Raw genomic sequence first — 23960 nt, forward strand, 5'->3', positions numbered from 1 at the left:
TATCGAGAAGTCACGTGTATTAAAACTCTAACTGGCACTGTTTTACCGTTAAATAAAACCGTTAAACAAACAGGCCTGAACAACTGAATAACGATGTTCGTAAACAAGAGCGCAAAAGCCCGATCCGAACACAGCCAAGAGCAATGGGCAGAACGAACCATTCGCTTAGGCGGACACAAGCGAACTCTGTACTAGAAATTAACAAAAAACGTATGCCGACAGTACTAGAATCCCAACTGTAATAATGTAATAGCAACAGAGAAATATAGAAGTTACCCATGCACATAAAATCTTTATTGTAAGATTCCATTTGGGAAAATTATTATTATTGTATTGTTATTGGGTCGGTTAAAGGGTAGTATAAGCCCCTGGGTAAAAGTGTGGATTTACACCCACGATAGAGCGCAAAAGTGTTCGAACATTCCAAAATCCAATCATAAACCGTTGATGGAAGCAAACGGCTCTTACCCAAAAATCAATCCAATGTCGAAGCATAGTCAATTTCGAGAATTACAGGTTGCTAGCCCATAAATCTCTACTCATCTTACTTGACCCTTACGATAAGCAGGGAATACTTTAGAGTGAATTCTCCATGACTCGCCGGGAAATCACTACCGCCGCAGGACACCGACTTCCCGGCTTAATAGAAAATATCATTATTCCGGGCCGGACAGGCCCCTAAGGTGGTCCTTCTCTCTCAAACAGGTTTGGAACAGTCTATGGCAGAGCTGCAAAAGAATTCTCGTGCTAGCAATATCCAAACGTTTATATTCAAAGTATTTCTTTTATTTTTATCAATTCACTGCATACTACATTCCATATAATTGATCAATTCAAGTAAATAAAAAAAGGATTAAAGTATATCAAAAAAAAGCCTTCATATCCATAGGCATATCGTCCAGAGTCCATCAAACAGCATACATCTCATAGTACTTTTCGAATTTCGTCTTTATTTTCCCGCTTAAGGCCTCGAAGGACCTTTTAATTTTCTTCAAAGTAGAGGAAATACCAATACGCTCCCATCCATGTTGTTTTCGAATTGCCAACAAGTCCAAGAGAGGGGTTGAGAAGTAAGCGAATAATGCATTGCCGAAAGCATATTCGTCCACTACTCCCTCCAAGAAATCCACAGCGATTTGTATCATTAAACGATTCAGCTGCTCATCATCTTTCACATTTTCATCTTTCGCTGATAAAAATTTGTTCATGATGGTCCATGATCCTTGGTTACGTAGATCAGACTTCTTTGGAAGGTAATCATTCATTTCCACAAACAAATCATAAAGAACTTTAAAACTGTAAGGGGAAGAGTCCGTTGCAGCACAGGTGCTGAAAACGCGTCCGTAAAACATTTCATCAAAAGGAGTTCCACAGCGAGGACAAACAGCTTCGCCTATGAGATACTCGGATTTGCAGGTACGCGATTTACAGATGACTCGGTTCTTTCTCAACTGAAGATAGAGAAAAGAAAGAATTAATTATAGAGCAAAATTGTCATCAGGAAATCTTTTTCGCTTGTTCCTATAGCTTTTAAATTAAACTCATTGTTTTCCTCAACAAAATTCGTATTTCTCCTAAACAATTCCGTGATTTTAGTCTGATCACGATGGTGAACGATTATGATAAAATGAAGTATAGACAATGCGAAGCCTTAAGGACCATTCAAAACTGTCGTTTCAGTTGTCTTGAACACAAGAGCACAGTTCAATTGTGGAGTGTTTCTTAAGGGCGATTATAGTGAGAACGTTTTTCTCTAAGTCCTAGCATGCTTACCTCAAAGAAAAATTCACAGAAACCGCTCTCCACGAGGTAATTGGCACAGTTGACCGGTCATTGCAGTACAAGCAGTATATCCTCGCTGCCTTCATTATCGTTAGCACCAACGCCATCAAGGAAGCCTTTACGAATATTGGATTGGAGAAGTATCTTACGCATTGGATTATATCCATGCTAAGTACCAGGATAATCCAGTCGGATCTAGGAAGCAACCACTTAAGCAGAGCTGTAAACAGAGGCACGCCCCAGGGTGGCGCAATCTCTCCGGTGCTCTGGTTAATAGTGATGGACGAAATTTAACGAAAGCAGCGGGGTGAAGGTAGTGGCGTATGCCGACGACTTGGTGATATTAGTGTCAGGGATGCGTCTGTCTGGTGGTCAAAGGGTAGTATAGGTCCCAGGGCGAAACGTGGATTGGTACCCACGATGGAGCATAAAACCTGGGAAATGCCTGCTGAACCGATACCAACAGCTCTACTACCAAACCCTATCTCCACCTCCACGTGGTGACCGCTGGGAGCTCTTTCTTAACGAAAAGCTGCAGACGGAGAAAGATGAAGGCGAGTCTCCCGCGCCTAAAAACGGGACAAATTGTACCAACTGGTCCTCCAGGTTGGGGGTTGGGTAGGGCTGACAACCCTACACGGAAAACAACTTGTTACGAAGCCACAAACGACAGACCCGGCAAAGAATACGGAATAACGATTTGCGCATTTTCTCATGGAACGTGCGCTCCCTGTACAGAGATGAAGCTGACGAGCAGCTAGCCGATACCCTGTCCCAATATAGGGCTGATATAACAGCGTTACAAGAGATGCGATGGACAGGGACCGGTTTCCTGGAGAAGAGCCACTACACCATATATTATAGCGGTCATCCAGTAAATGATGTGCTCGGAGTAGGTTTCTTAGTCAGCCAAAAAATAAAACCTGCTGTTATCGGCTTTGAAAACATAAGCGAACGGCTATGCACTCTGCGCTTGCGAGGCAAGTTTAGAAATATAAGCCTCATAAACGTTCACGTCCCTACAGAGGAGACTGCAGAGTCGGAGAAGGATACCTTCTACGAGGCAGTAGAACGAACCCTCGAAGGCTGTCCCAGATATGATATCAAAATCATACTTGGGGATTTTAACAGTATTCAGGCGATACGTTGGCTCCCATAGCTTACACGAAAAAACAAATGATAACGGACTGCGGACTATTCAATTAGCAGGGTCACAAAATGGTTGTTGGAAGTACCTGGTTTGCGCGGAAAGCGGTCCACAAACATACATGGGTCTCTCCAGACGGGACCACTTTCGACCAAATTGACCACGTGTTGATCGAACGCCGCCACCTCTCAGCCTTGATGAATGTCAGAACATATACGGGGGCCAATATAGACTCGGATCACTATCTCGTTGGCATGGTGCTCCGAGCTCGAATAACAATACCACCTAGAATCCCCTCTGACAATCAGGTGAGGGTGAACACTGAAGCCATCCACAACACAACCCTCCGCGGCACCTATAAGAGGGAAAAGGATGCCGCAATAACCGCAGTCAACAGAGGACCTGGAGATGAAGCATGAAACAAATGATCTTCACATTCACCTGAAGAACGTTATCATGGATACGGCCACAAACATACTTGGCCCCAGCCGCAAAAGGAGTCGGAACGGCTGGTTTGACGATGAATGTAAGCTAGCAACGGAACGGAAGAATGCCGCATACCGAGTAATGTTGCATTCTCAAAGGACGCGGGCACGCGCAGAGACTTATCACGAACTCCGTCGAGCGGAGAAGCGACTTCACAGACGGAAAAACGAAGCCTGGGAGAACCAACAAGTCTATGAACTAGAAAAGTATAGGGAGCAACCGCACCAGGCGCGGAAGTTTTACCAACAAGTCAGCAGGATGAAGCCTTATACACCTCGATGCTCATCCTGCCGAGACAAAGAGGGAAATCTGATTTCCGACAGAGTGGGCATATTGGAGCGATGGGTTGAATACTTTGATGAGCTACTGAACAACCAGAACATCGGCGAGTTGGAGGTCCCGCCAACTGAAGACGACGGACAAATACTGCCGCCAGCAAGTTTAGGAGAAACAGTCCGTGCAATTCATCGGCTAAAAAACCATAAGTCGCCAGGAACCGATGGAATTACAGCCGAATTGGTTAAATATGGAGGCGACCAGTTACACCCAGTGGTTCATCAACTTGTGCTCAAGGTATGGGACAGCGAATCAATGCCTGACGATTGACAACGAGGCATTATCTGTCTCATACATAAAAAGGGAGACATCACACAGTGCAGCAATTATAGAGGTATCACGTTGTTGAGTACCATCTATAAGATATTCTCCACTATCTTGCTAGGCCGGATAGCCCCATACGCCCAGAACATCATTGGCCCATACCAAAGAGGCTTCACTCCAGGCAAATCAGCAACAGATCAGATTTTCTCTGTGCGGCAAGCGATGGAAAAACTGTTGGAATATGGACAACAGTTGCACCATCTGTTCATCAACTTTAAAGCCGCCTATGATAGAATAGCCAGGGTAAAACTGTACACGGCCATGAGAGCATTCGGTATCCCGACGAAATTAATAAGACTGACTAGGCTGACCCTGACCAATGTGCGAGGCCAGATAAAAGCAGCAGGATCACTCTCAAAACCATTCGACATCAACAACGGTCTACGACAAGAGGATGCCCTATCACGCGTCCTCTTTAACCTGGCCTTCGAGAATGTGATCCGTGATGCTGAGATAAATGCAAGAGGTACGATCCTCTTCAAGTCCACCCAACTACTGGCCTATGCTGACGGTATCGAAATCATGGGAAGAACCACCCGAACCAGATCGAGCGAGATCTTGGGCTGCACATCAATGAGGGCAAGACAAAATATATGGTGGCAACGTCAGCACCGAAGACGAATCAACCAACAACATCTAACCGCACTGGTCAAACAGGAAGAAGAATAAGGATAGGAGAATACAACTTTGAGACCGTTGACAATTTCTCCTATCTAGGGTCGAAAATCACAAGCGATAACAACTACGATGATGAAATCCGCGCACGGTTGTTGTCAGCCAACAGAGCCTATATCAGCTTACTAAGACTGTTCCGCCCGAAACGTCTCACCATAGGGTCAAAGCTCTTACTGTACAGGACTATGATCTTGCCAGTCCTTATGTATTCCTCGGAGACTTGGGTTCTTAGCAAGAAAAATTGCGAACTCTTGGCCGCGTTCGAGAGAAGAATCCTCCGAAGAATTTTTGGCCCCCTACATGAGGATGGACGATTCCGTAGCCTACACAATGACGAAATCTATGAGCGATACTATGACCGTCCGGTTGTGGATAAAATCCGGTTCAATAGGTTACGGTGGGCGGGTCACTTAATCCGTATGAATGAGGATGATCCCACCCGAAAAGTCTATAAGGGCAATATCTATGGTAGAAAAAGAAGACGAGGCAGACCCTGCCTAAGATGGAGCGATGGCGTAGGTCAGGACGGCAGACAGCTTTTAGGGATATCGAATTGGTGGACCTCGGCGAAAAACCGGGATGTCTGGAGTTCCTTGTTAAGGCAGACCGGATACCAGTTTTTGCGCCGTTGATGATGATGCGTCCGTCCATTATGAACGACATCATGGAAGAATCGTTGCGAAAGGTGTGCCTGTGGGCCGCAAGATGTGGACTCCGCATAAACCCAACCAAAACGGAATTGATACTATTCACCATCAAGACAAGGCTCCCTGGAATTCCACTTACCACGGCTGAATGAACGAAGATTGGTTCTTTTCTCCAATGTGAAGTATCTGGGTACAACTTATGTGTCGCATGCACGTAAGTGTGAATCGCGTTAGTTATGGCATCGAAAACAATTTTTGACGCAAGAATTGTTTTTCGATCTTAGTTGCAGTTCGAGCGAAGATAAGTCAAGCAGGAGGAGAGAGGTCACTCCCCTCTATTCAATGTAATTAAATAATTAAGTTAAGAAAGATTAATAAAAATAATTAATTTAAATAAAATTAAATCGAATAAAGTGTTTAAACTATATCAGAATAATATCTCCAATCTAAACTTACAGATTTTGAATCTTCTGGTTCCTTGCATCGTCGGCAAACACAATTGACACCAAAAAGCAATTTTAACTTTTCTCTCCTTTCACTTTTTCCTGCTGACATTAAAGTGAGATCATAACAAATCGAAATTTCTTCCCCTCTAGCAAAGTCCTTCGCAGCCAATATAGTCAGTTTGTTGCCCTCGCACTTCATTCTAATGTCGGGATCACAAGAATGGTTGTACAAAGCGGCGCGCGGGTAAAAAGCTAGAAATTGCGGGCCATATTTTATGCATTGTGTTAAACGGCCTGCTTCAAATGATGTCCCTGTGAAAGATTCTGCTAGACAATTACTGGAAATATGAATATGGTGAGCTAATTGGAGACTTAAACGCAACAACATCGCAGCCACTATGGTTTCCCACTCATCCTCACATTTCATTATCTCATGTCTTACTCGCCGAGTGTTTTCGAAAAATGCTGTTCTATTGCCTAAGTATTGCGTGAGTAGATAGACGTTTTTCGCAAAGGGAGGAATTTGCTTTCCAAGCAGTTCAACATTTGCCGGAAATTCCATAAATATACCGTCCCCGCGGCACTGCAGAATGACGTGCCAAACATCTTCCGCCTTTAGAAACTTTCTGGAGCCTCTTAATTTATTCAGTTCTTTCAGTAACTCGTCGAACATAATCGAAAGACAGCGTAGTGCCAAGTGTTCTAGTGGCATTTTGTTCAACAAAGCTTTTTTGTAGGCCTCGCATTCCACCCTATGTAACCTCATATGCATTTCACGGCATTTTGGAGAACAATAAAAAGTGCGTCGACATTCGTAGCAAGGAAATGGGACAATGTCACTTTCAGCGCAATTGTCACACAAAAATCTTGGCTTCGGAGAAAGCAAATCAGCTTCAGGGTGCAACGGTACGGATGCAAACGCCTCTTCTGATAAAATAACTTCTCCCTTCGAAATGGGTTCATCACTCACCACGTAACGCCCACGTTCACCTCCCTCTAATCTGAAAATCCATCATAGAGCAAACCGGTAACATCTCCATTATACCACAAATTACATCCTTTGCTTCTTCTCATTCGGTCCACTTCGTCTGCCTGCCTCTGATTCCCCTAGCTTCGACGTCTCTCCACAATGGCTAGTATCTTCGGATAGTCCTTCAGTTAAATTCAGCCCTCGCAGCTGCTTCACGCAATCATGCATGGATGCTTTTTCTAAAGCTTCCACTATAGTTGTCTGCCGTTGAAAAATCATATCAGGATTTGGGTGGCAACAGTCCAAAGCGCACTCGCAATCATAATAGGCAGCCTGGAGAATTAACAATAAATACATTTTCAGTTAAATCGAACGAATATTGATTTAGAATACTTGCTAATTACTTCTTCAAATATATCACAATAGTTTCCTAGAAAAGTATTTCTACATCCAATACGATTTGAAAGGGCCTGGCGTCCGCCCTCAGGAGCCACCCCAAGAACCTACCATTAGCACCGATTTAACCTCGACATGGAGAAGAAACACAACAACATAAACTCAGTAGTCAACAAAGTCCGTTTTCACGGAATGTCTCTATTCAGATCACACCATAAACCACAAATTCCTCTCCTCAATAAAGCCAGACTGCAGGCTCGCCATAACTTTATAATCCCGCAAATAAAAAACTTTCAGAGCTGATCGTCCTGACATCCGAGGAATTCGAACTACAATCTTCTCAGCCAATCACCTTCAAACAGAACAATTATTTCCTCCGCCCGACCTCCACAGCCTTTCATTGCTAGGCCTCACCCCAAGGGTTTATATCGGCATGGTCACACAGCTTTTTGAAGCAGTTCTTTTTACTCCTCCGAATGATTCCTTTTAAGCGGCCACGCAGTTGCCTGTGTGTCTTCTCTCGACCGTCGCTAACAGGTTTTCCCCTGAGCCTCTTTGCCTTCTTCCACCAGTAGTTGAGTTGCCTACTGGGGAGCAATCGTCTTGTGGGCATAGTAGCAATACATGCTTCCGCAACCTATCGGGAGATTTGCGTTGCTCTACAGCCGTACCATCCAGGGATATGTCGGGTTTGAGCGCCGCAGAAAACCTGTCCCGTCAAACAAACCACGCAACATTCTGCGAGAACTCTTTTCCGAACTCGAGTCGCCTTTGATTTCTATGCAGATTGCCTACTGGCAATGATGGATTAATGCTGTAAGTATAGTCCTCACTGGCTAAAGCGGGGGGAGGGGGGGGCCCATGTATGTCAAGTCCATTATAGACGCAGGCCCATTAACCTGGACGTTTACGAGGCCTGAGCGTTCGGGAGTGCGACACGTCTAGCTCCGCCAATGCTTCGAGGACACGTTCTCTCACATCCGTGGTCCGGCCGCTCCATTCAAGAGCCCACGCATTAAAATCACCTGCTATAATGATCGGCCAACGTCCTGTTGCATCCAGAACCAGTACGCTCAGCATCTAGAACCCCTTTCATCTTTGCTCGTATGAACCCTTCTCTGGGTGTTCCATTATGTCCTGGAAGGGTTGTTCTCCGCAAGTGAAAACTAGCAAGAAAAAATCCGAGACTACAAAAGATCGAAGTAGTCCCAGTCGTGATTTCACCGATGGGATTTGCTCCGCAAAATTTACATTAAGTGCTGAAAACACTCGATCTGATGACCGGGCTATACAGGGAGGTACCATCTTTGCTGTACTATAGTCCGAAGAGTCCTGTCTGATACCAGTCTGTCCTAGTGGGCTCTAGTCTTGATTCGCACTGTCTGTAATTTAAGATCTATGTATCTCTGCAGTTGCAGAGGAGCACTCGAAAGGTAGTGGTAGCATCGGGATACTTCCCAGGAGACGAGAGCCGGGCTCCACCGGAACAAGTCGCAAAGCTGACGGAGTATTGCGAGGAGAGGGCGTTACCACTTCTTCTCGGCTGCGATGCCAACGCCCACCACGAAGTGTGGGGAAGCAGTGACACTAATCGTAGAGGTGAGTACCTTCTCGAATTTATTCTTAGTAATAAGTTAGAAATATACAACGTAGGGAACACTCCAACATTTGTGACCAGCACCAGACAAGAGGTACGAGATATAACTCTAGGAAATACCCTAATGAACGGGATGGTCAGGAATTGGAGGGTGTCGGATGAACCCTCAATGTCTGATCACAGGATAATCAGATTCGACATTGAGGGTAACTCCGAAATAAAAAGAATAATAAGGAATCCCAAGAGAACGGATTGGGAATCCTACACAATGCACCTGAGCAACAACATTGCCCACCTTCAAGGGAGCGGTGACATCAGGAGCGAATTAGAATTAGAAACGGTGGTGGAAGACCTCAACACAATCGTCATTGACGCATATGAGGCCAGCTGTCCGGCCAAGACAGTCAAGTCATCAAGGGATGTACCATGGTGGAACAGAAACTTAGCCAGAATGAGAACGGAGGTACGAAAACTCTTTAACCGGGCAAAACGAACTGGGGACTGGCGGAGGTATAAAAATGCACTGACTGCGTATAGCAACGCCATCAGGGAAGCGAAACGGAACAGCTTTAGGGAATTCTGTGAAGGGATTGAACAGATCACAGAAGCAACTAGGCTGTACAAGGCTGTAGCCAAAGACGGGAGAATATCCTCTGTCTGCTTGAAAAAGGAAGATGGGACATTCACCGAGAATGAGGAGGACAGGGTACACTTGCTTCTCAGAACTCATTTCCCGGGGTCCTACCCCTCGGCGGCAGGCGACAATAATCTGCCTGACACCCCAACAACGAATAAAAGGGGAAGGAAAGAGAGCTGGAAACTAACAAAAGAGATATGCTCAGAAGCTAGGCTAAGATGGGCAGTGGGAACCTTTCAACCAATGAAATCTCCCGGAGCAGATGGCATTTTCCCAGCACTTATCCAGAGAGGCCTAGGAATTATCTTAGAGTCTCTTCTGAGGGTGGTAAGGGGGAGCATAGCACTGGGTTACATACCAAGGGCATGGAGACGGGCAAAAGTGGTCTTTATTCCGAAGGCGGGTAAAAAGGATCCTTTTCACCCTAAATCTTTCAGACCAATCTGGCTAACATCGTTCGTACTCAAAACGGTGGAGAAGGTCATAGACAACTATATTAGAACTAACGTTCTAAAGCGTAATCCCTTACATCACTGTCAACACGCTTACCGGGCAGGAAGGTCAACTGAAACTGCTCTGTATCAGCTGACAGAGGTACTACGGGACGCCATAGAAACAAAAGAAATTGCACTGTGCGCGTTTTTGGATATCGAAGGAGCATTCGACAACACATCGCACACAGAGATACAGGATGCCCTGAGCCGCAAAGGAGTGGGAAACACCCTGGCACTCTGGATGGGCAAAATGCTAGAAAGCAGACAAATAGAGGTACAAACAGGTACAAATTCTATTATCATGAACACCACTCAAGGCTGTCCACAGGGCGGAGTACTATCGCCGCTGATGTGGAGTATGGTAGTGGATGAACTACTGGACGTGTTAACTAATACTGGAATACAATTCCAGGGCTACGCGGACGACATTGTTCTAATCTGTAGGGGCAAATATGAAGATACCCTATGTGATAGAATCCAAACTGGATTAAGGGTTACTAGTGCCTGGTGCAGGAAGGTGGGACTGCGGATCAACCCAACCAAAACCACCATAGTACCATTCACTAGGAGGCGTAAGCTGGATCACCTGAAAGCCATAACATTACATGATATGGAGGTGAAACGAGAAACAGAGGTCAAATACTTGGGAATCACGCTAGACCAAAAATTACTCTGGAAGACACATGTCGGAAACACTTGTCGGAAAGCCACGAGGGCTCTGATGACTTGCAGATCCATAGCAGGAAAAAAATGGGGTTGTAGCCCGAAGATACTACTTTGGATATATACTGCAATAGTAAGACCAATGATTACCTATGGAGCGGTAATCTGGGCAGAAAGAACCCAACTCAGCACACAAGCCAGGGAATTATCATACATAAGCTCCAAAGGCTGGCTTGCGTGTGTATCAGTGGGGCAATGAGGACATGCCCAACGGCATCCCTGGAAGTCCTTCTGGGATTAACCCCTCTCCATCTGCACATACAGATGCAGGCAAGGAGATCAATATTCAGGATGGCCGGTAGCATGAGTGAGGCGGGGAGCTGCCTAAATCGAAGGAAGATTGATATCCTTTCTAGGCGGTATCCCGAATTACTGATACCGAGGGACAACATGACAACGAGGTTTCACTTCGATAAGAAGTTTGAAACACGTTGGAGTAACAAGGCAAACTGGGAGAGCGTGGCTGCGACATACGGCCTAAACCAGCAACTGATTACTTGGTACACTGACGGATCCCTCACAGCAGAGGGAGCGGGTGTCGGTGTCATTGGTCCAAGGAAAATGTACTTTGAGCCAATGGGCAGGTACACTAGCATATTCCAGGCGGAAATTTACGCCATAGACAAATGTGCCTCCTTTAATCTGCAAAGGAACTACAGGGGGCAGAACATAGCTATTCTCACCGATAGCCAAGCAGCGATCAAGGCACTTAGGTCCAACCAGGTGAACTCTAAACTGGTATGGGAATGCCTTGAGAGACTGAATACACTCGGCTCGTCCAACAAGATCTGGATACTTTGGGTTCCAGGCCATGCTGGGCTGGAAGGCAATGAGGCAGCGGATGAACTAGCCAAGAAGGGAGCAGGGATGCCTTTATACGGGCCAGAACCCTTCTGTGGAATCGGAAACGGTTTCATGGCTATGAATCTAAGAAACGAAGAAAAACGGTTGAGGGAACTATATTGGGCGGGCCTACCAGGGATGGAGCAGTCCAGGGTGCTTATTGGGGGATACGAACCCATGCGCACAAAGGATTGCTTAAACCTCACCAAAAAGAACCTCCGAATCATAGTGGGAATTCTCACTGGTCATTGTCGGCTGAACTACCACCTAGGGAAGCTAGGGATATCTACGGACACTGCCTGCAGGTTCTGTGAGGAGGAGGACGAAACCTCTATGCACGTCCTGGGACAGTGTCCAGCACTTGTGCAAAGTAGGTCGATACATCTGGGAGAACACTTAATACCAGATGCAAAGCTGAAACTTCTGGAAGTGGGGAACATACTAAAGTTCCTAACGGTTACTGGCCTGCTTGAGATACTATGATCAACAGGTACACTATAACCAGTAAAAGGGGCACAATAGTTCTTCAAGGACGCGGTGCGACTTTCCCTTAACAGAATAATAATAATATCTGCAGTTTAGAACAGTGTTTGCGACAATCGTGGATGTAGCAACACATTTTCACATGGCGGCACATACTTTGCGTTGAAACGCATCATCACTGTGATGCGGGCCTTTGGATGCTGCCTTTAGCCCATCCTTAGGTTGGTTGCCCTTCGGTCCGGTTGGACGGGAAGAGGGTCCGTGAACTTTTTTTAATTGTATATGGTTGCCATTCATCCCTTGGTGGTGAAATGTCGTCAAGGGCAATCAAAACTTGAAACTTCATTGCTACCAAAACGTCACAACACAAAGCAAACAGTGGTATAGCTCTAGACGACCCAAATGTATCAAACTCTTGGAAAACGTTGCCGAAAAATAAATGATAAAATTAAAATAAATCAAATTTTATATGTACATTTACATATTGGGTTGGGGAAAAAGAAATGTCGTATTTTGTCAGTAGATGGCGACCCTTAAACATATCTTGTGTTGTACTTATCGCATCGGGTCATTCTATACGGCGATTTGAAGACGACAATCTGTGCTACAAACGCCTCTTTGATTGTGTTTTGATCGTACGTTTCAGCCCCAAGTTATAGCGCGTCAAAGATGGAGTCCACCAAGCAAGAAATTCGTCATATTTTACGTTTTTACTATTTGAGAGGTAAAAATACAACGAAGACGGCCGAAAAAAATTGTGAAATTTATGGGTCCGATACTGTAACGATTCGCACAGCACAGCGTTGGTTCGATCGATTTCGTTCTGGTGTAGTGAATGTCAAAGATACACCCCGTACTGGTAAGCCAATCATCGTAGAAACCGATAAAATCGTCGAAATCATCCAAGTAGACCGGCATGTGAGCATTTGCTCGATTGGCCAGGAACTGGGCATAGACCATAAGACCGTTTGGAACCATTTGCAAAGATTGGATTCCAAAAAAAGCTGGATGTTTGGGTGCCACACGAGTTGACGTAAAAAAATCTCTTGGACCGAATCAACGCCTGCAATGCACTGCTGAAACGGAACGAATTCGACCCATTTTTGAAACGAATGGTGACTGGTGATGAAAAGTGGATCACATACGAAAACCTCAAGCAAAAAAGATCGATACGATACGGGGAGTGGCGTCCACGAGGTGCCCGAGCAAGTAGTTCTGACCCCCTAGCTGGCATAATACTTGCGTCCTAGGTAGTAGCCTCGAGAAAGTTTCTCGGTGAAGAGCGAACTGCTAATGACCGATACACGCCGGGACACACTGGGAGTCCCCGGAGCCGTCGACAACTCCCTGCCGATGGGATGATGTGAGCCTAGCTCTGCCAAGGTGGTAGTTGTGGCGTGTATCAGGAGCCAGCCCCTTCGGGACCCTGGTCGGGTAGTGTGCATTGAACCGGTGTTAGTAGACCGCGTTGTCCCGAGCGAGCGCTGATCCGTCCGTGAATTCCGGGATCAGCTAAGCGTAGGTCAGGCCTCAGGGAACTGGGGTAGGGGCTGTGTCCCCGATGGTATACCCGTTCCTGACTATTGCGGGCCGCTCCCTTGCACACGATGCGCTGGTAAACAACTCAAATGGAGAAAAAAAGGAACGAAACGAGGAGATAGTGGAAATGGAGAGTGAGCTGGCTGCGTTTATTCGCAGCACGAAAATGCGCCGTTCGCCCCAGCGCCCAGCGAAGGACGCAACAAGGGCTGAAATACCCGACGAGACTTCGGGACGCGCAGACGGAGAGAAAGACTCGGAAAGTGATGCAGCACCTGCAACACAGATAGGAACCCAGACCATACAGCACAGTGCTGTAATTGGGGAAAGAGGCACAGTGGAAACTGCCGAAACTAATAAAATGGTTTCGAATATAAGCCGAGTGAGAGGACTGTCGATTACTCTGGCGCAAGCGGAAGAGGAAAGACTTATTAAAAAATGCACGGCAGTTGTGAAGCACATGCGATCTTCGACGTTCCTTTAGAAAAGCGTCGGTAAGGGGGTGAAAAACGGGCTAATGGAACTGGAAGAGCTCCTGGACAGGATTTCATACTATAGGCGAACATGGAAAGTAAGACAAAATCCGCAGAAGGCAGAAACAACCGCGCTTCCCGAGGAGAACACCACGAGTACCAAACGGATCGCTGACAGCCCACTGCAGAGCGAACTAAAAAACGAAAGGAGGAAGGGACATCTGAAGGAGACTTCACTCAAGTACTCTCCAGGGCTGAAAAGAAGAAGGCGAAGAGGATCAAAAGACAACGACACGTCGCGCCATCAAAAAATCCTCTGCCAAAAACTAAGGCGGACACGAAGGACGGAGTGCCAAAAGAAAAGGTGGGGAAACGAAGGAGGACTAGACCGCCAGCTTTGCTTATTAAGCCGACGGAAGGCAAGACTTTTGCGGAAGTCCTCAGCGAAATCCATTACAAAATCAAACCCGAAGACAACGAAGCGGAGGTTTCTTCCATACGTAAAACGAAGGGTGGTGGAGTCTTAGTCGAACTAGGCCCGAAGACTATAAATAAAGTCACGTTCTGTGAAGCAGTCAAGGGGCTTCTGGGAGAAAAAGCTTTGGTTTCTAGCCTAGAACCCATGTGTGCTTTAGAAATCCGAGACCTTGACTGTCTCACGGAAAAGAACGAGGTAGAAGAGGCCATCAAACGCGAATGCCCGGAGGTAACCAATGTCCGGATTGGTATCACCTCCGCAAACTCCCGAGGCCAAAAACTCGCTGTGGTGGAAGTTGCCGAGCAATACGCGAGGAAGCTTCCAAACAGCGGGAAAATAAAAATTGGTTGGGTAGTGTGTAGGATACGAATTCGGGCCGCCCCAACCAAATGTTACAGATGTTTGGACTATGGGCACACATCTGCAAACTGTCGGGGACCTGACAGAAGGGCAACATGCCGTAAATGCGGTCAGGCTGGCCATAAAGCGAACAGCTGCAATGAAAAGGAAAGCTGCGTCCTATGCAGGGACCGTGGCGCGACTGATGAGAGCATTGCGCACACTGCGGGATCGGGGCGGTGTCCAGTTTTCAGAGCAGAACTGGAAAGAGCTAGGATACGGTCAACATGATTCGCATCCTACAAATCAATATGCACCGGAGTGCAACCGCTCACGAGTTGCTAGCGCAGTTCGCTGCGGAGACCAAAGCTGATTTAGTACTCATCAGTGAGCAGTACCGAAACAAGGGCCCAGTTTCATGGCACCCAGACATATCAGGTACCGCTGCCATCTGGGTTCGGGACGGCACCCTCCTGGGGGTTCTTGCCCAAGGCCGAGGGGACGGCTTTGTCTGGATTCGGTGTTCAGGGATAACGTTTTTTAGTGTCTATCTTACGCCGAATGAGACGATGCCGGACTTTCGTCGGAGGCTTGAGGCTTTGGAGAAGGCTATCTTAAGCACGGATGGGCGGATCCTGGTCGGAGGTGACTTCAATGCTAGGGCACTTGAATGGGGCATGCCTCACACAGATTCCAGAGGGAAACGAATTCTGGAAATGGCGGCGAGAACAGGACTGGTAGTTCTAAACATCGGATCCACCCCAACGTTCCGGCGCTTGGGCTGCGAAGGAAGCATTCCAGACGTAACCTTCGCATCGGAATCACTGGTGTCGCTAGTGGACGGGTGGCGAGTTCTGGAACACTTTTCGGCAAGTGACCACCAATACATTGCTTTCGAAGTGGTGGACACAAACTCTCGGTGTACGCCACCCCAGCGATCTTTCTGTGTATGGAACGTCGCGAAAGTGAACACCGGGAAGTTTGTCGAAACTCTGGGAACAGGTGGGGCCACACTGAAGGGTACTCCTGGGGGCGGTGGCGCCGCTGCTGACACTGTCGTAAATTCAGTTATGAATCTGATAACGACAGTCTGCGGAGCCTCCATGCCCAGGAAGGCATCGAGGCGCGGCAAACCTTCCATGTATTGGTGGACAGTGGAAATCGCAGAGCTCCGGAAGGAATGTCACAGGCTCCGCCGCTTAACACAACGTCTAGGCGGCCGGGAGGAGGCATGTACCATAATGATGGAGTACAAATCAGCCAAAAGGAGACTCCGCAGCGCAATAAACAAGAGCAAAGCTCGCTGCTGGCAAGATCTGATCGACGAGGTGAATGGGGATCCGTAGGGACTCGGTTACAAACTTGTAACCCGAAAAATCGGGGCTCTGCGGAAACCCTGTTCACTTAAGGCCGAACAGATGGACCGCATTGTGAGGGCACTCTTCCCTGCACACCCCGTATGGGATGGTGACGTCGGCGCGGAGAGCGCCAGACCTACTGCTCGGCGCATTCAACGCTTGTCTGAAAGAGAGCATTTTCCCTGCTCGTTGGAAAGTTGCGAGGCTTGCGCTGATCCCTAAAGGGAAAGGCGATCCCGAACTGCCGTCTTCATACCGCCCACTGTGTATGCTTGATACTGCTGGGAAAGTGCTCGAAAAGCTCATCAGAAGTAGACTCGCTGAAGCGATACGCGCTGCCGGAGATTTATCTCCCCGGCAGTTTGGTTTTAGGGCAGGGAGATCGACAGTTGATGCTGTCATGCAGGTCGTGGACGCCGTTCGACGAGCAGAGGCACATAGCCGCCGAACTCGACGGGTGGTGCTCCTCGTAACGCTTGACGTCAGAAACGCCTTCAATTCCGTAAGATGGAAAGACATTCTAGGCACACTAGACAATACCTTCAACGTGCCGAACTATCTCTTACGGATTTTGAGGGACTATCTGAGGAACCGCGCCCTGCTCTATGAAACACTAGAGGGTCAAAGATGGATGGAGGTCACATCGGGGGTAGCACAGGGATCCATCCTAGGGCCGGACCTCTGGAACGCTACCTATGACAGTCTGCTTAAACTCGACATGCCAGAAGAGTCGTGCCTGGTCGGCTACGCAGATGATGTCGCAGCGCTTATTGCTGGACGCACTGTCGAACAGGCGCAAAGCAGATTGATGCGACGGGTAAGCGGATGGATGACTACTCATGGTTTCAACCTTGCACTGGAAAAAACCGAAGTAGTCATCCCGACTAAGAAGAGAATTCCGACCCTGCGTCGCATATCATTCGACGAGTCGATAATCGAGTCAAAATCGGCGGTAAAGTACCTCGGGTTGACTCTTGACTCAAAGATGAGCTTTTCTGAGCAAATCAAAGCAGCAGTGAACAAGGCTGCGGCTGGAGTTTCGGCGTTAAGTAGGCTAATGGCAAACATTGGGGGTCCTACGTCTAGTAGGCGATGTCTCCTGATGAGCTCAACGCAGTCTGCCCTGCTCTACGGCGCAGAGATATGGGCTGGCGCTCTTAACAAGGGAGGTATATCGTAGACGCCTCGCGCAAGTACAGAGACGGGGAGCTTTACGGGTGGCGTCTGCGTACCGCACAGTCTCTGAACCGGCCGTGATGGTGATCGCGGGAGTTATCCCCGTTGCCCTTCTTGCTAGGGAGCGTCGGGCCATATACAAGCGCAAGGGAGATGAGCCAAGGGAGGTGGTTGCTCGCGAAGAACGGCAACACACTCTAGACGAGTGGCAGCTCTCTTGGCAAAATGAAACTAGAGGCAGATGGACTGCGCGGCTCATCGGCAACTTAGGTGCGTGGCTGAATCGGAAGCATGGTGAGACTAACTATTTCCTTACCCAATTTTTAATTGGGCATGGAAATTTTCAGTCTTACCTGCACAAGATTGGAAAGGCGCGTTCTCCGGATTGTGTGTTTTGCAATGGAGTTGTGGACGATGCCCACCACACTTTTTTTTCTTGTGGAAGGTGGGATGGGGTTCGTCAGCAGCTCTATTTAAACACAGGGGATCTCTCTCCAGACAACATTGTGGAAGAGATGCTGAGGACTGCTGATAGCTGGAACCGTGTTGCCCATTACGTTCGGGCCCTTCTCGTTGCTAAGAAGATAGAACTCGACCGGTGGAAGAGCCGGATGGCAGGGGGTTCCTTGAACTGACAGTTCCCTTCCTCCTCTCCCCTCCCGTTGGTGAAAGGAATTCCCTGATTTGAAGGCTCCGCAAGGCGGGAGAGTTCGGGGGCTGGCCCGAAGTAATGTGACAAACTGTTCCAGGCTAGCTCTCTGACGATGGGGAGGTGTTTAGTTGGTAGTCCGACGACGTACCGAATCAAAAGTCCAACACTGTGTGCGTAAATGCATTCACCTACCCTACCCCAAAAAAAAAAAAAGCGAAAAAGATCGTGGTCGAAGCACGGCGAGCCGGCCCAAACCATCGCCAAGCCCGGATTGACGGCCAGGAAGGTTTAGCTGAGTGTTTGGTGGGATTGGAAGGGAATCATCCACTATGAGCTGCTCAACTACGGCCAGACCCCCCATTTTGGTCCTCTACTGTGAGCAACTCGACCCTTTCAAACAGGCGATTGACCAGAAGCGGCCAGAATTGATCAATAGGGATGGTGATGTGTTCCACCAGGACAAAGCTCGGCCTCACACATTTTTGATGACCGGCCAGAAGCTACGGGAGCTCGGATGGGATGTCCTATCGCACCCACCGTATAGTCCGGACGTGGCACCAAATGATTACCATCTCTTCCCGTCCATGCAAAACGCTCTTGGTGCTACTAAGTTGGTCTCAAAAGAGGCTTGCGAAAACTGGCTGTCTGAGTCACAGTTAGATACTAGACAGCTACCACACTCCCCCTTGCCCCTCAAGGGGGGAAATCAGTGCGAGTACACACGATTTCAAATTGTTTTGCCCTTGAGCATGAGCGAGATGTAACGAAAATCCGATCAGCTGCGTTTCACATACCACCGGGACTTGCCAATGTATTGGTGAGATTGGCAAGTTTTTGCTTATGTATAATATAAGTGAATACGTGAAACAACTTTTTGCTATATGGGTGAGCACGCCGTAGTACCAGAATAGCAAAAACTCACCGATCTCTCTTTTACCAATACGATTTGACGAAGATTATGCCTTTTCCTTGTTTGGCGTCTCTGATGTGTACAGATAAGCTTCTGCAAGCACATTAGCAAGTGGGGTCATTTTAGTAAGGGTACTGCCTATAGTAGATCTACTGTGCTCTGAGTTTTTTGCAAATAAGGAGCGGGGGTTTTGTAAAGGGGGGATAATGAAATTGCCTGTGTCCGGATAGCTCAGTGGTTAGAGCACTAGGCTGTCATACGGAAGGTCGCGGTTCAAATCTCACTGGTGGCAGTGGAATTTGCATCGTGATTTGACGTCGAATACCAGTCGACTCAGCTGTGAATGAGTACCTGAGTCAAATCAGGGTAATAATCTCGGGCGAGCGCAATGCTGACCACATTGCCTCCTAGTGTACCGTTACGGTCTTGAATGAAGTGCTCTAACACACTTCAAGGCCCTGATCCAATATGGATTGTTGCGCCAACGATTATTATTATTATTATAATGAAATTGCCTTCTAAATGGTAACAAGTTTGCCAACAAAACGGTGCATATTTGACTTAAATCGGATAACTCCAAGTATGTTAAATAAAGCGTCAAATTTCGATCACAAATACGACATTTCTTTTTCCCTAACCCGATATAAGTTGTCATTATTTTCAGATTAACCCGCGTATACATTCTCAATAGAATTTTTAGGAGATAATTTCTAACAGCTTCCGTTTATTTTGCTATTTATCGGTTGAATCATGTCATGAAATTGTCGTCGTCCAGAAATGTGGTGTCGCAGTTAATTTATGCATTTGCAAATACAGCCGGAATCACAATTATAAGAAAACAACAAACAAACAGACAAATTCTCAAGGAAATATTGGAAATCATTCTTTGAAATCAAGGAGAATATCTTTCGTCTTTTAGGCTTCGACTGAAAACCACTTTCTTCGAGGATTCCATACGCTTTAATTAAGCTCCTCTAAAAACGAAACACCATTCTAATGTCTGTATGTCTCTCCAGTTTACACAAGTCTGCTCAAGCAGAGTTCTTGATTATTCCACTGATATATGATAGGTCACAACATTTTTTGTTTATCATCCAAACTCTATCGTAAACACTTATGAATGTGCAGCGCATACAAGATTTATTATTAGCGATGTAGCCTTTATTTTCGTAGACTTGATAATGGCAAAAAGTTTCCCCAGCAAGCAGCTCCTTTAAAGCAGCGTTTATCATTTTATTTTATAACCGATGACGATAGCAAATCACTGCCCAGGCGAAATTCAGAGAAAATCATATGCGGTATGCATTTCCGAATACGTATCCATCCACGTTTATCAACAAAATGCAGTTTAGCTCGAATGAATGCTTCCCAACTTATCTTGATCTTGAAACCCTACCTTAGAAATTTATCTTATCCTATCTACGAGTACTCTTCAGCGAAATTTACGTTTAGAAAATATATACTGAAGTTTGTTGTCCTTAAATAATTATGAGCAATCAATCCTGCTGAATAAAGTTAAGGGCAAGATGGTTTAAGAGCTAAGATCCTGAGTTACAACCAAGACTTACCTCAAACAGGCCTAGTTTATATAATGCCGATGCACGATTGCCATGAGCCAAAGCAAGTGATTCCGATTTCAATGGGGCTGTACATATGGCGCGAGTATAGCATAAAGCAGCATCCCGGGACTTCCCCTTTTTGAAAAGTACGTTGCCCCCTTCACGAATGGCATTCGAATGATCCTCGCTGAAATAAATGTTCGGTAAACTTTCGAACCACGTGTTGAAACGATCCCTGCAATCATCGAAAATTTAAAAATTTTTTAAAAAGAAAAACCTATAGTGATCGTTTTGGTGATAGAAATTAAATTATTTGAATATCGTCTCTTTTTACTTTAACTAAGTTTGTTTTTCCTGTAAGTATGCATTTTTCGATGACTGCTTGTGGTCTTCCTCACCCTCAGAGCTAGAATCCACAGTGTTTGGAATGCTAGTATCGAAGAAAACGATAAGCAGCCATGACATGCATATTCACGGATGTTAAAAAAAAGACAAATTGAATTTAATTAAAAATGCGAAATTTGAATACACTGGGGCAAGTTAAATTACCTTCCTAAAAGACGTTCCTTGCGAATAGTTTTCAATTCATTTTCGAATTGGTAATCAGCAATGTCGGTGGATTCTTGGTCAAAGAACGCGCCGAACTCTGCTAGCCCATTTATTACTGCATTCAACACAAACTCCATTTTTTTCTTTTGATAGATAACTTGCACTTATTAACTCGGACTACTTCGATTCTCAACTCCGACTGGTTCGACCGCGCTGGAATCACTACATGAGTTGATGAGTTGTTTCTCGAGCTGTACCACTCATTAGAGCAAGCTCTCACCGTATTCTCGATTCTGCTTCAATAGAATGCAAAGAATCCGGGGATTTCCCAAACACTGAACAAGATCCCTGCAAAATGCACTACAAATTAATAGAAAACGGGAGTTCGCTTGTGTTCGCCGAAGCGAATGGTTCGTTCTGACGGTTGCTCTCGACTGTGTTCTAATCGGGCTTGTGCGCTGTTGCCAAGTTTAGCCGTGTTTGATTTATGGTTTATTTAACGGTAAAACAGTGACAATTAGAGTTTTAATAACCGTGACTTCGCGTTAACAAAGTGAAGCCGGCACAAGCCTCGCGCGGCGAGTGCGGAACTTATCCTTACTCGAGGGACACGAAACCACAGAGTGTAAAGGGCGCGGAACCAGCTTACAATGCCGCCGCCCATGGATTGGGCAACTCTAATATCTTCATGCAACTGCTCCATCCGGCTGACAAGACCATTACGGCCGAAAAAATGATAAGTGACGACTGCCCCGTCATAACTGTCGACGACGACCAGAGCTTCCCCCCTGGGGACCAGCCCGACGCTCGGACTGGTGAAGAAGACTACTGCGTTAACTGCATACAAGGATTCCAAGATGAATTCAAACTTGCTTCAGGTAAGTCTGTTTTCAAACGTAAACAAACAGACTCGGGCATCTCGGACAACGAGGCCCCAGCGAATAAAAACCGATTCCATCTTCTCTCTGACAACGAGCATCGCCCCGAAGCGACGCACGCACGTCCCGGAACTTCGAAATCCGCTGACTCGGCCATTTCACCGTTAGTTAAGAATAAAATTAGCTTTCTCCCCCCGATTTTCCTGACTGCACTGGGCCTCGTAATCAAAAACATAAACAAAAATGCCACATTTGAAATCACCAACCTACCGGCAGACAGGCTCAAAGTCCGGCTCACTTGTCCTATTATACACAGGAAACTAATACATTTAATTAAGATCATCAAATTGGAAGGACATTCCTTCACGCTGAAAGAGGAGAGGAAGCCAACCCTCATCCTCAGAGGAATCTCCCCCCATGAGTTCACTCCCGAAGACGTGGCTTCGGAAATCAAGGAGCTAACGCAGATCACACCTGTCCGAGTAACTAGGCTTTCCACCCCGTGGTCACGAGTCAATAACACTAATCTGAGCCTCTTCCGTATGACTTTCAACTCTGACGCAGATGCCAATATAGTCACAAAAAAAAAATGCCCTCCTGCATCAACGGATTAGCTGGGAGAAGCCCCGAAAAGTGGAAGTCACCCAATGTTTCAATCGCCAACAATTTGGCCACGTATCCGCAAACTGCGGATACAACCCCAAATGTGTGAAGTGCGCGGGCCCACACGCCTCCAGGGATTGCCCCCGTTCCAATGTAGAAGACAACGCTGAAAAGGAGTCGGCGGCAACACTAAAATGTGCAAATTGTGGCCAACTGGGTCACCCTGCCAACTTCTCTAAGTGCCCCCGCAAACTGGAATCTATCCAGCACAAAGAAAGAACAAAAAGCATCTCGCACTCTCGATCTGCTTCGTTCTTCCCCCACCTTGACAGACACTCGCCTGCTCGTGTCTCGCAGCCTAACACTCTGCCTCATACCAACTGGACCGCCCCTCCCTCACTGACCCCTTCTTTTGCCGCAGTGACCCGAAACCCTTAGCCCTTTATCGCCTGCACATTCTTCCATTCCAAGGGGCTTCTTCATGGAAGCCAGGTCTCTATTCAATATGTCTTTCTCCTCGCTGTGGAGCACAATTTCCGACTTCTGTCACAACTATCTCCGTCTCCCCCCCTGAAGACAAACCCGAAGCGTACCTACAATTCCTCTTCAAATTGCTAGACAACCAAAATGAAGGTGCTCCCACGCAACACTAATTCGCTCATTTCTAACGACAAACGTTTCGCTCTCCACAAGCTCTAAGAGGATTCCAATCCTAATCTCGCTCTCCTAAACGAAACCAGACTGGGGGAAGCCCCCAACGTAAAATTACATCCTCCCGGTTACAGTACTTTCCGCAACGACGCGGGCAGAGGCACAGCCATACTAGTCAAAGCGGGACTAAGGGCAAATAGTATCCCATCGGCTGCACTGGCGTCAAACTGCCTGTTAGCAGTAGTCAGACTTCCTGTCAGAGGTGGTGGCGCCCTCCGAGTCCTAATCGGCCCTCTCTACTTCCCGGGCGGCACAGGTCGTCACCTCACTCCCACTCTGGACGAACTCTGGGAAGTCGCGAACAGTTTCGACGCCTTCATCCTCGGCGGCGACCTCAACGCGAGGCACGTATCTTGGGGCGACTCAGTCAACAACGAAAACGGCAAAGTGCTCTTCGATTGGTTCCAATCGATTGGATCCAGACATCATTAACGCGGGAGTGCCATCCTTTCCTCGTGGATCCTCTTTCCTAGACGGCTTTATAATGCCCTCAGCATTATAAATGCCCTCAGCCTCTCTCTACATCTGCAGCAAATTCTCCCTTCACTCCACCATCCGCACAAATGCAGATCTTTCAATCTGACAAACTGGGACGATTTCCAACGCGACTTAGACAGCGTGCTGGACCCTCCCCTGGACAAATCGCGCATCCACTCTAATGTTGAGTTAGATACATACGTCCGGAAAGTGAACTCTGCCTTCGAAACTACAATCGACAAACACGCCCCAGTTAAAGAACCTGGTTACTA

At 46.9% G+C, this 23960-nt stretch overlaps 1 protein-coding gene across 3 annotated transcripts; it reads right to left on the reverse strand.

The window, feature by feature from the left end:
- Positions 1-770: 770 nt before the first annotated feature.
- Positions 771-21441, reverse strand: LOC119646632 (SET and MYND domain-containing protein 4-like). 3 transcript variants are annotated; one of them, XM_038047144.1, is made up of 6 exons: positions 21300-21441; positions 21020-21241; positions 20480-20705; positions 6899-7146; positions 6814-6844; positions 771-1451 (listed from the first exon to the last, which is right to left on the reverse strand). In XM_038047144.1, exons 2-6 carry the CDS (start codon positions 21154-21156, stop codon positions 909-911), a joined length of 1185 nt encoding a protein of 394 aa, XP_037903072.1. In that variant the 5' UTR covers positions 21157-21241; positions 21300-21441; the 3' UTR covers positions 771-908. The 3 variants fall into 3 exon arrangements, with proteins under 3 accessions (XP_037903072.1, XP_037903070.1, XP_037903071.1); XM_038047142.1 differs by having other exon boundaries at positions 5854-6844; positions 21300-21439; XM_038047143.1 differs by lacking the exon at positions 21300-21441 and having other exon boundaries at positions 5854-6844; positions 21020-21258.
- Between the last annotated feature and the right edge of the window lie 2519 nt (positions 21442-23960).

The sequence above is a fragment of the Hermetia illucens genome, chromosome 1, assembly GCF_905115235.1.
Source record: "Hermetia illucens chromosome 1, iHerIll2.2.curated.20191125, whole genome shotgun sequence".
Lineage (NCBI taxonomy): Eukaryota > Metazoa > Arthropoda > Insecta > Diptera > Stratiomyidae > Hermetia > Hermetia illucens.

What these genes read in the sequence shown, in the direction of transcription:
- LOC119646632 (XM_038047142.1), bottom strand. Translation starts at nt 21,156, where the DNA reads ATGGAGTTTGTGTTGAATGCAGTAATAAATGGGCTAGCAGAGTTCGGC. An exon ending in ATAAACTAGGCCTGTTTGAG is followed by an intron (nt 7,147 to 20,479) that starts GTAAGTCTTGGT and finishes TTAATTCTCCAG; the next exon opens with GCTGCCTATTATGATTGCGA. An exon ending in AATGAGAAGAAGCAAAGGAT is followed by an intron (nt 6,845 to 6,898) that starts GTAATTTGTGGT and finishes ATGGATTTTCAG; the next exon opens with ATTAGAGGGAGGTGAACGTG.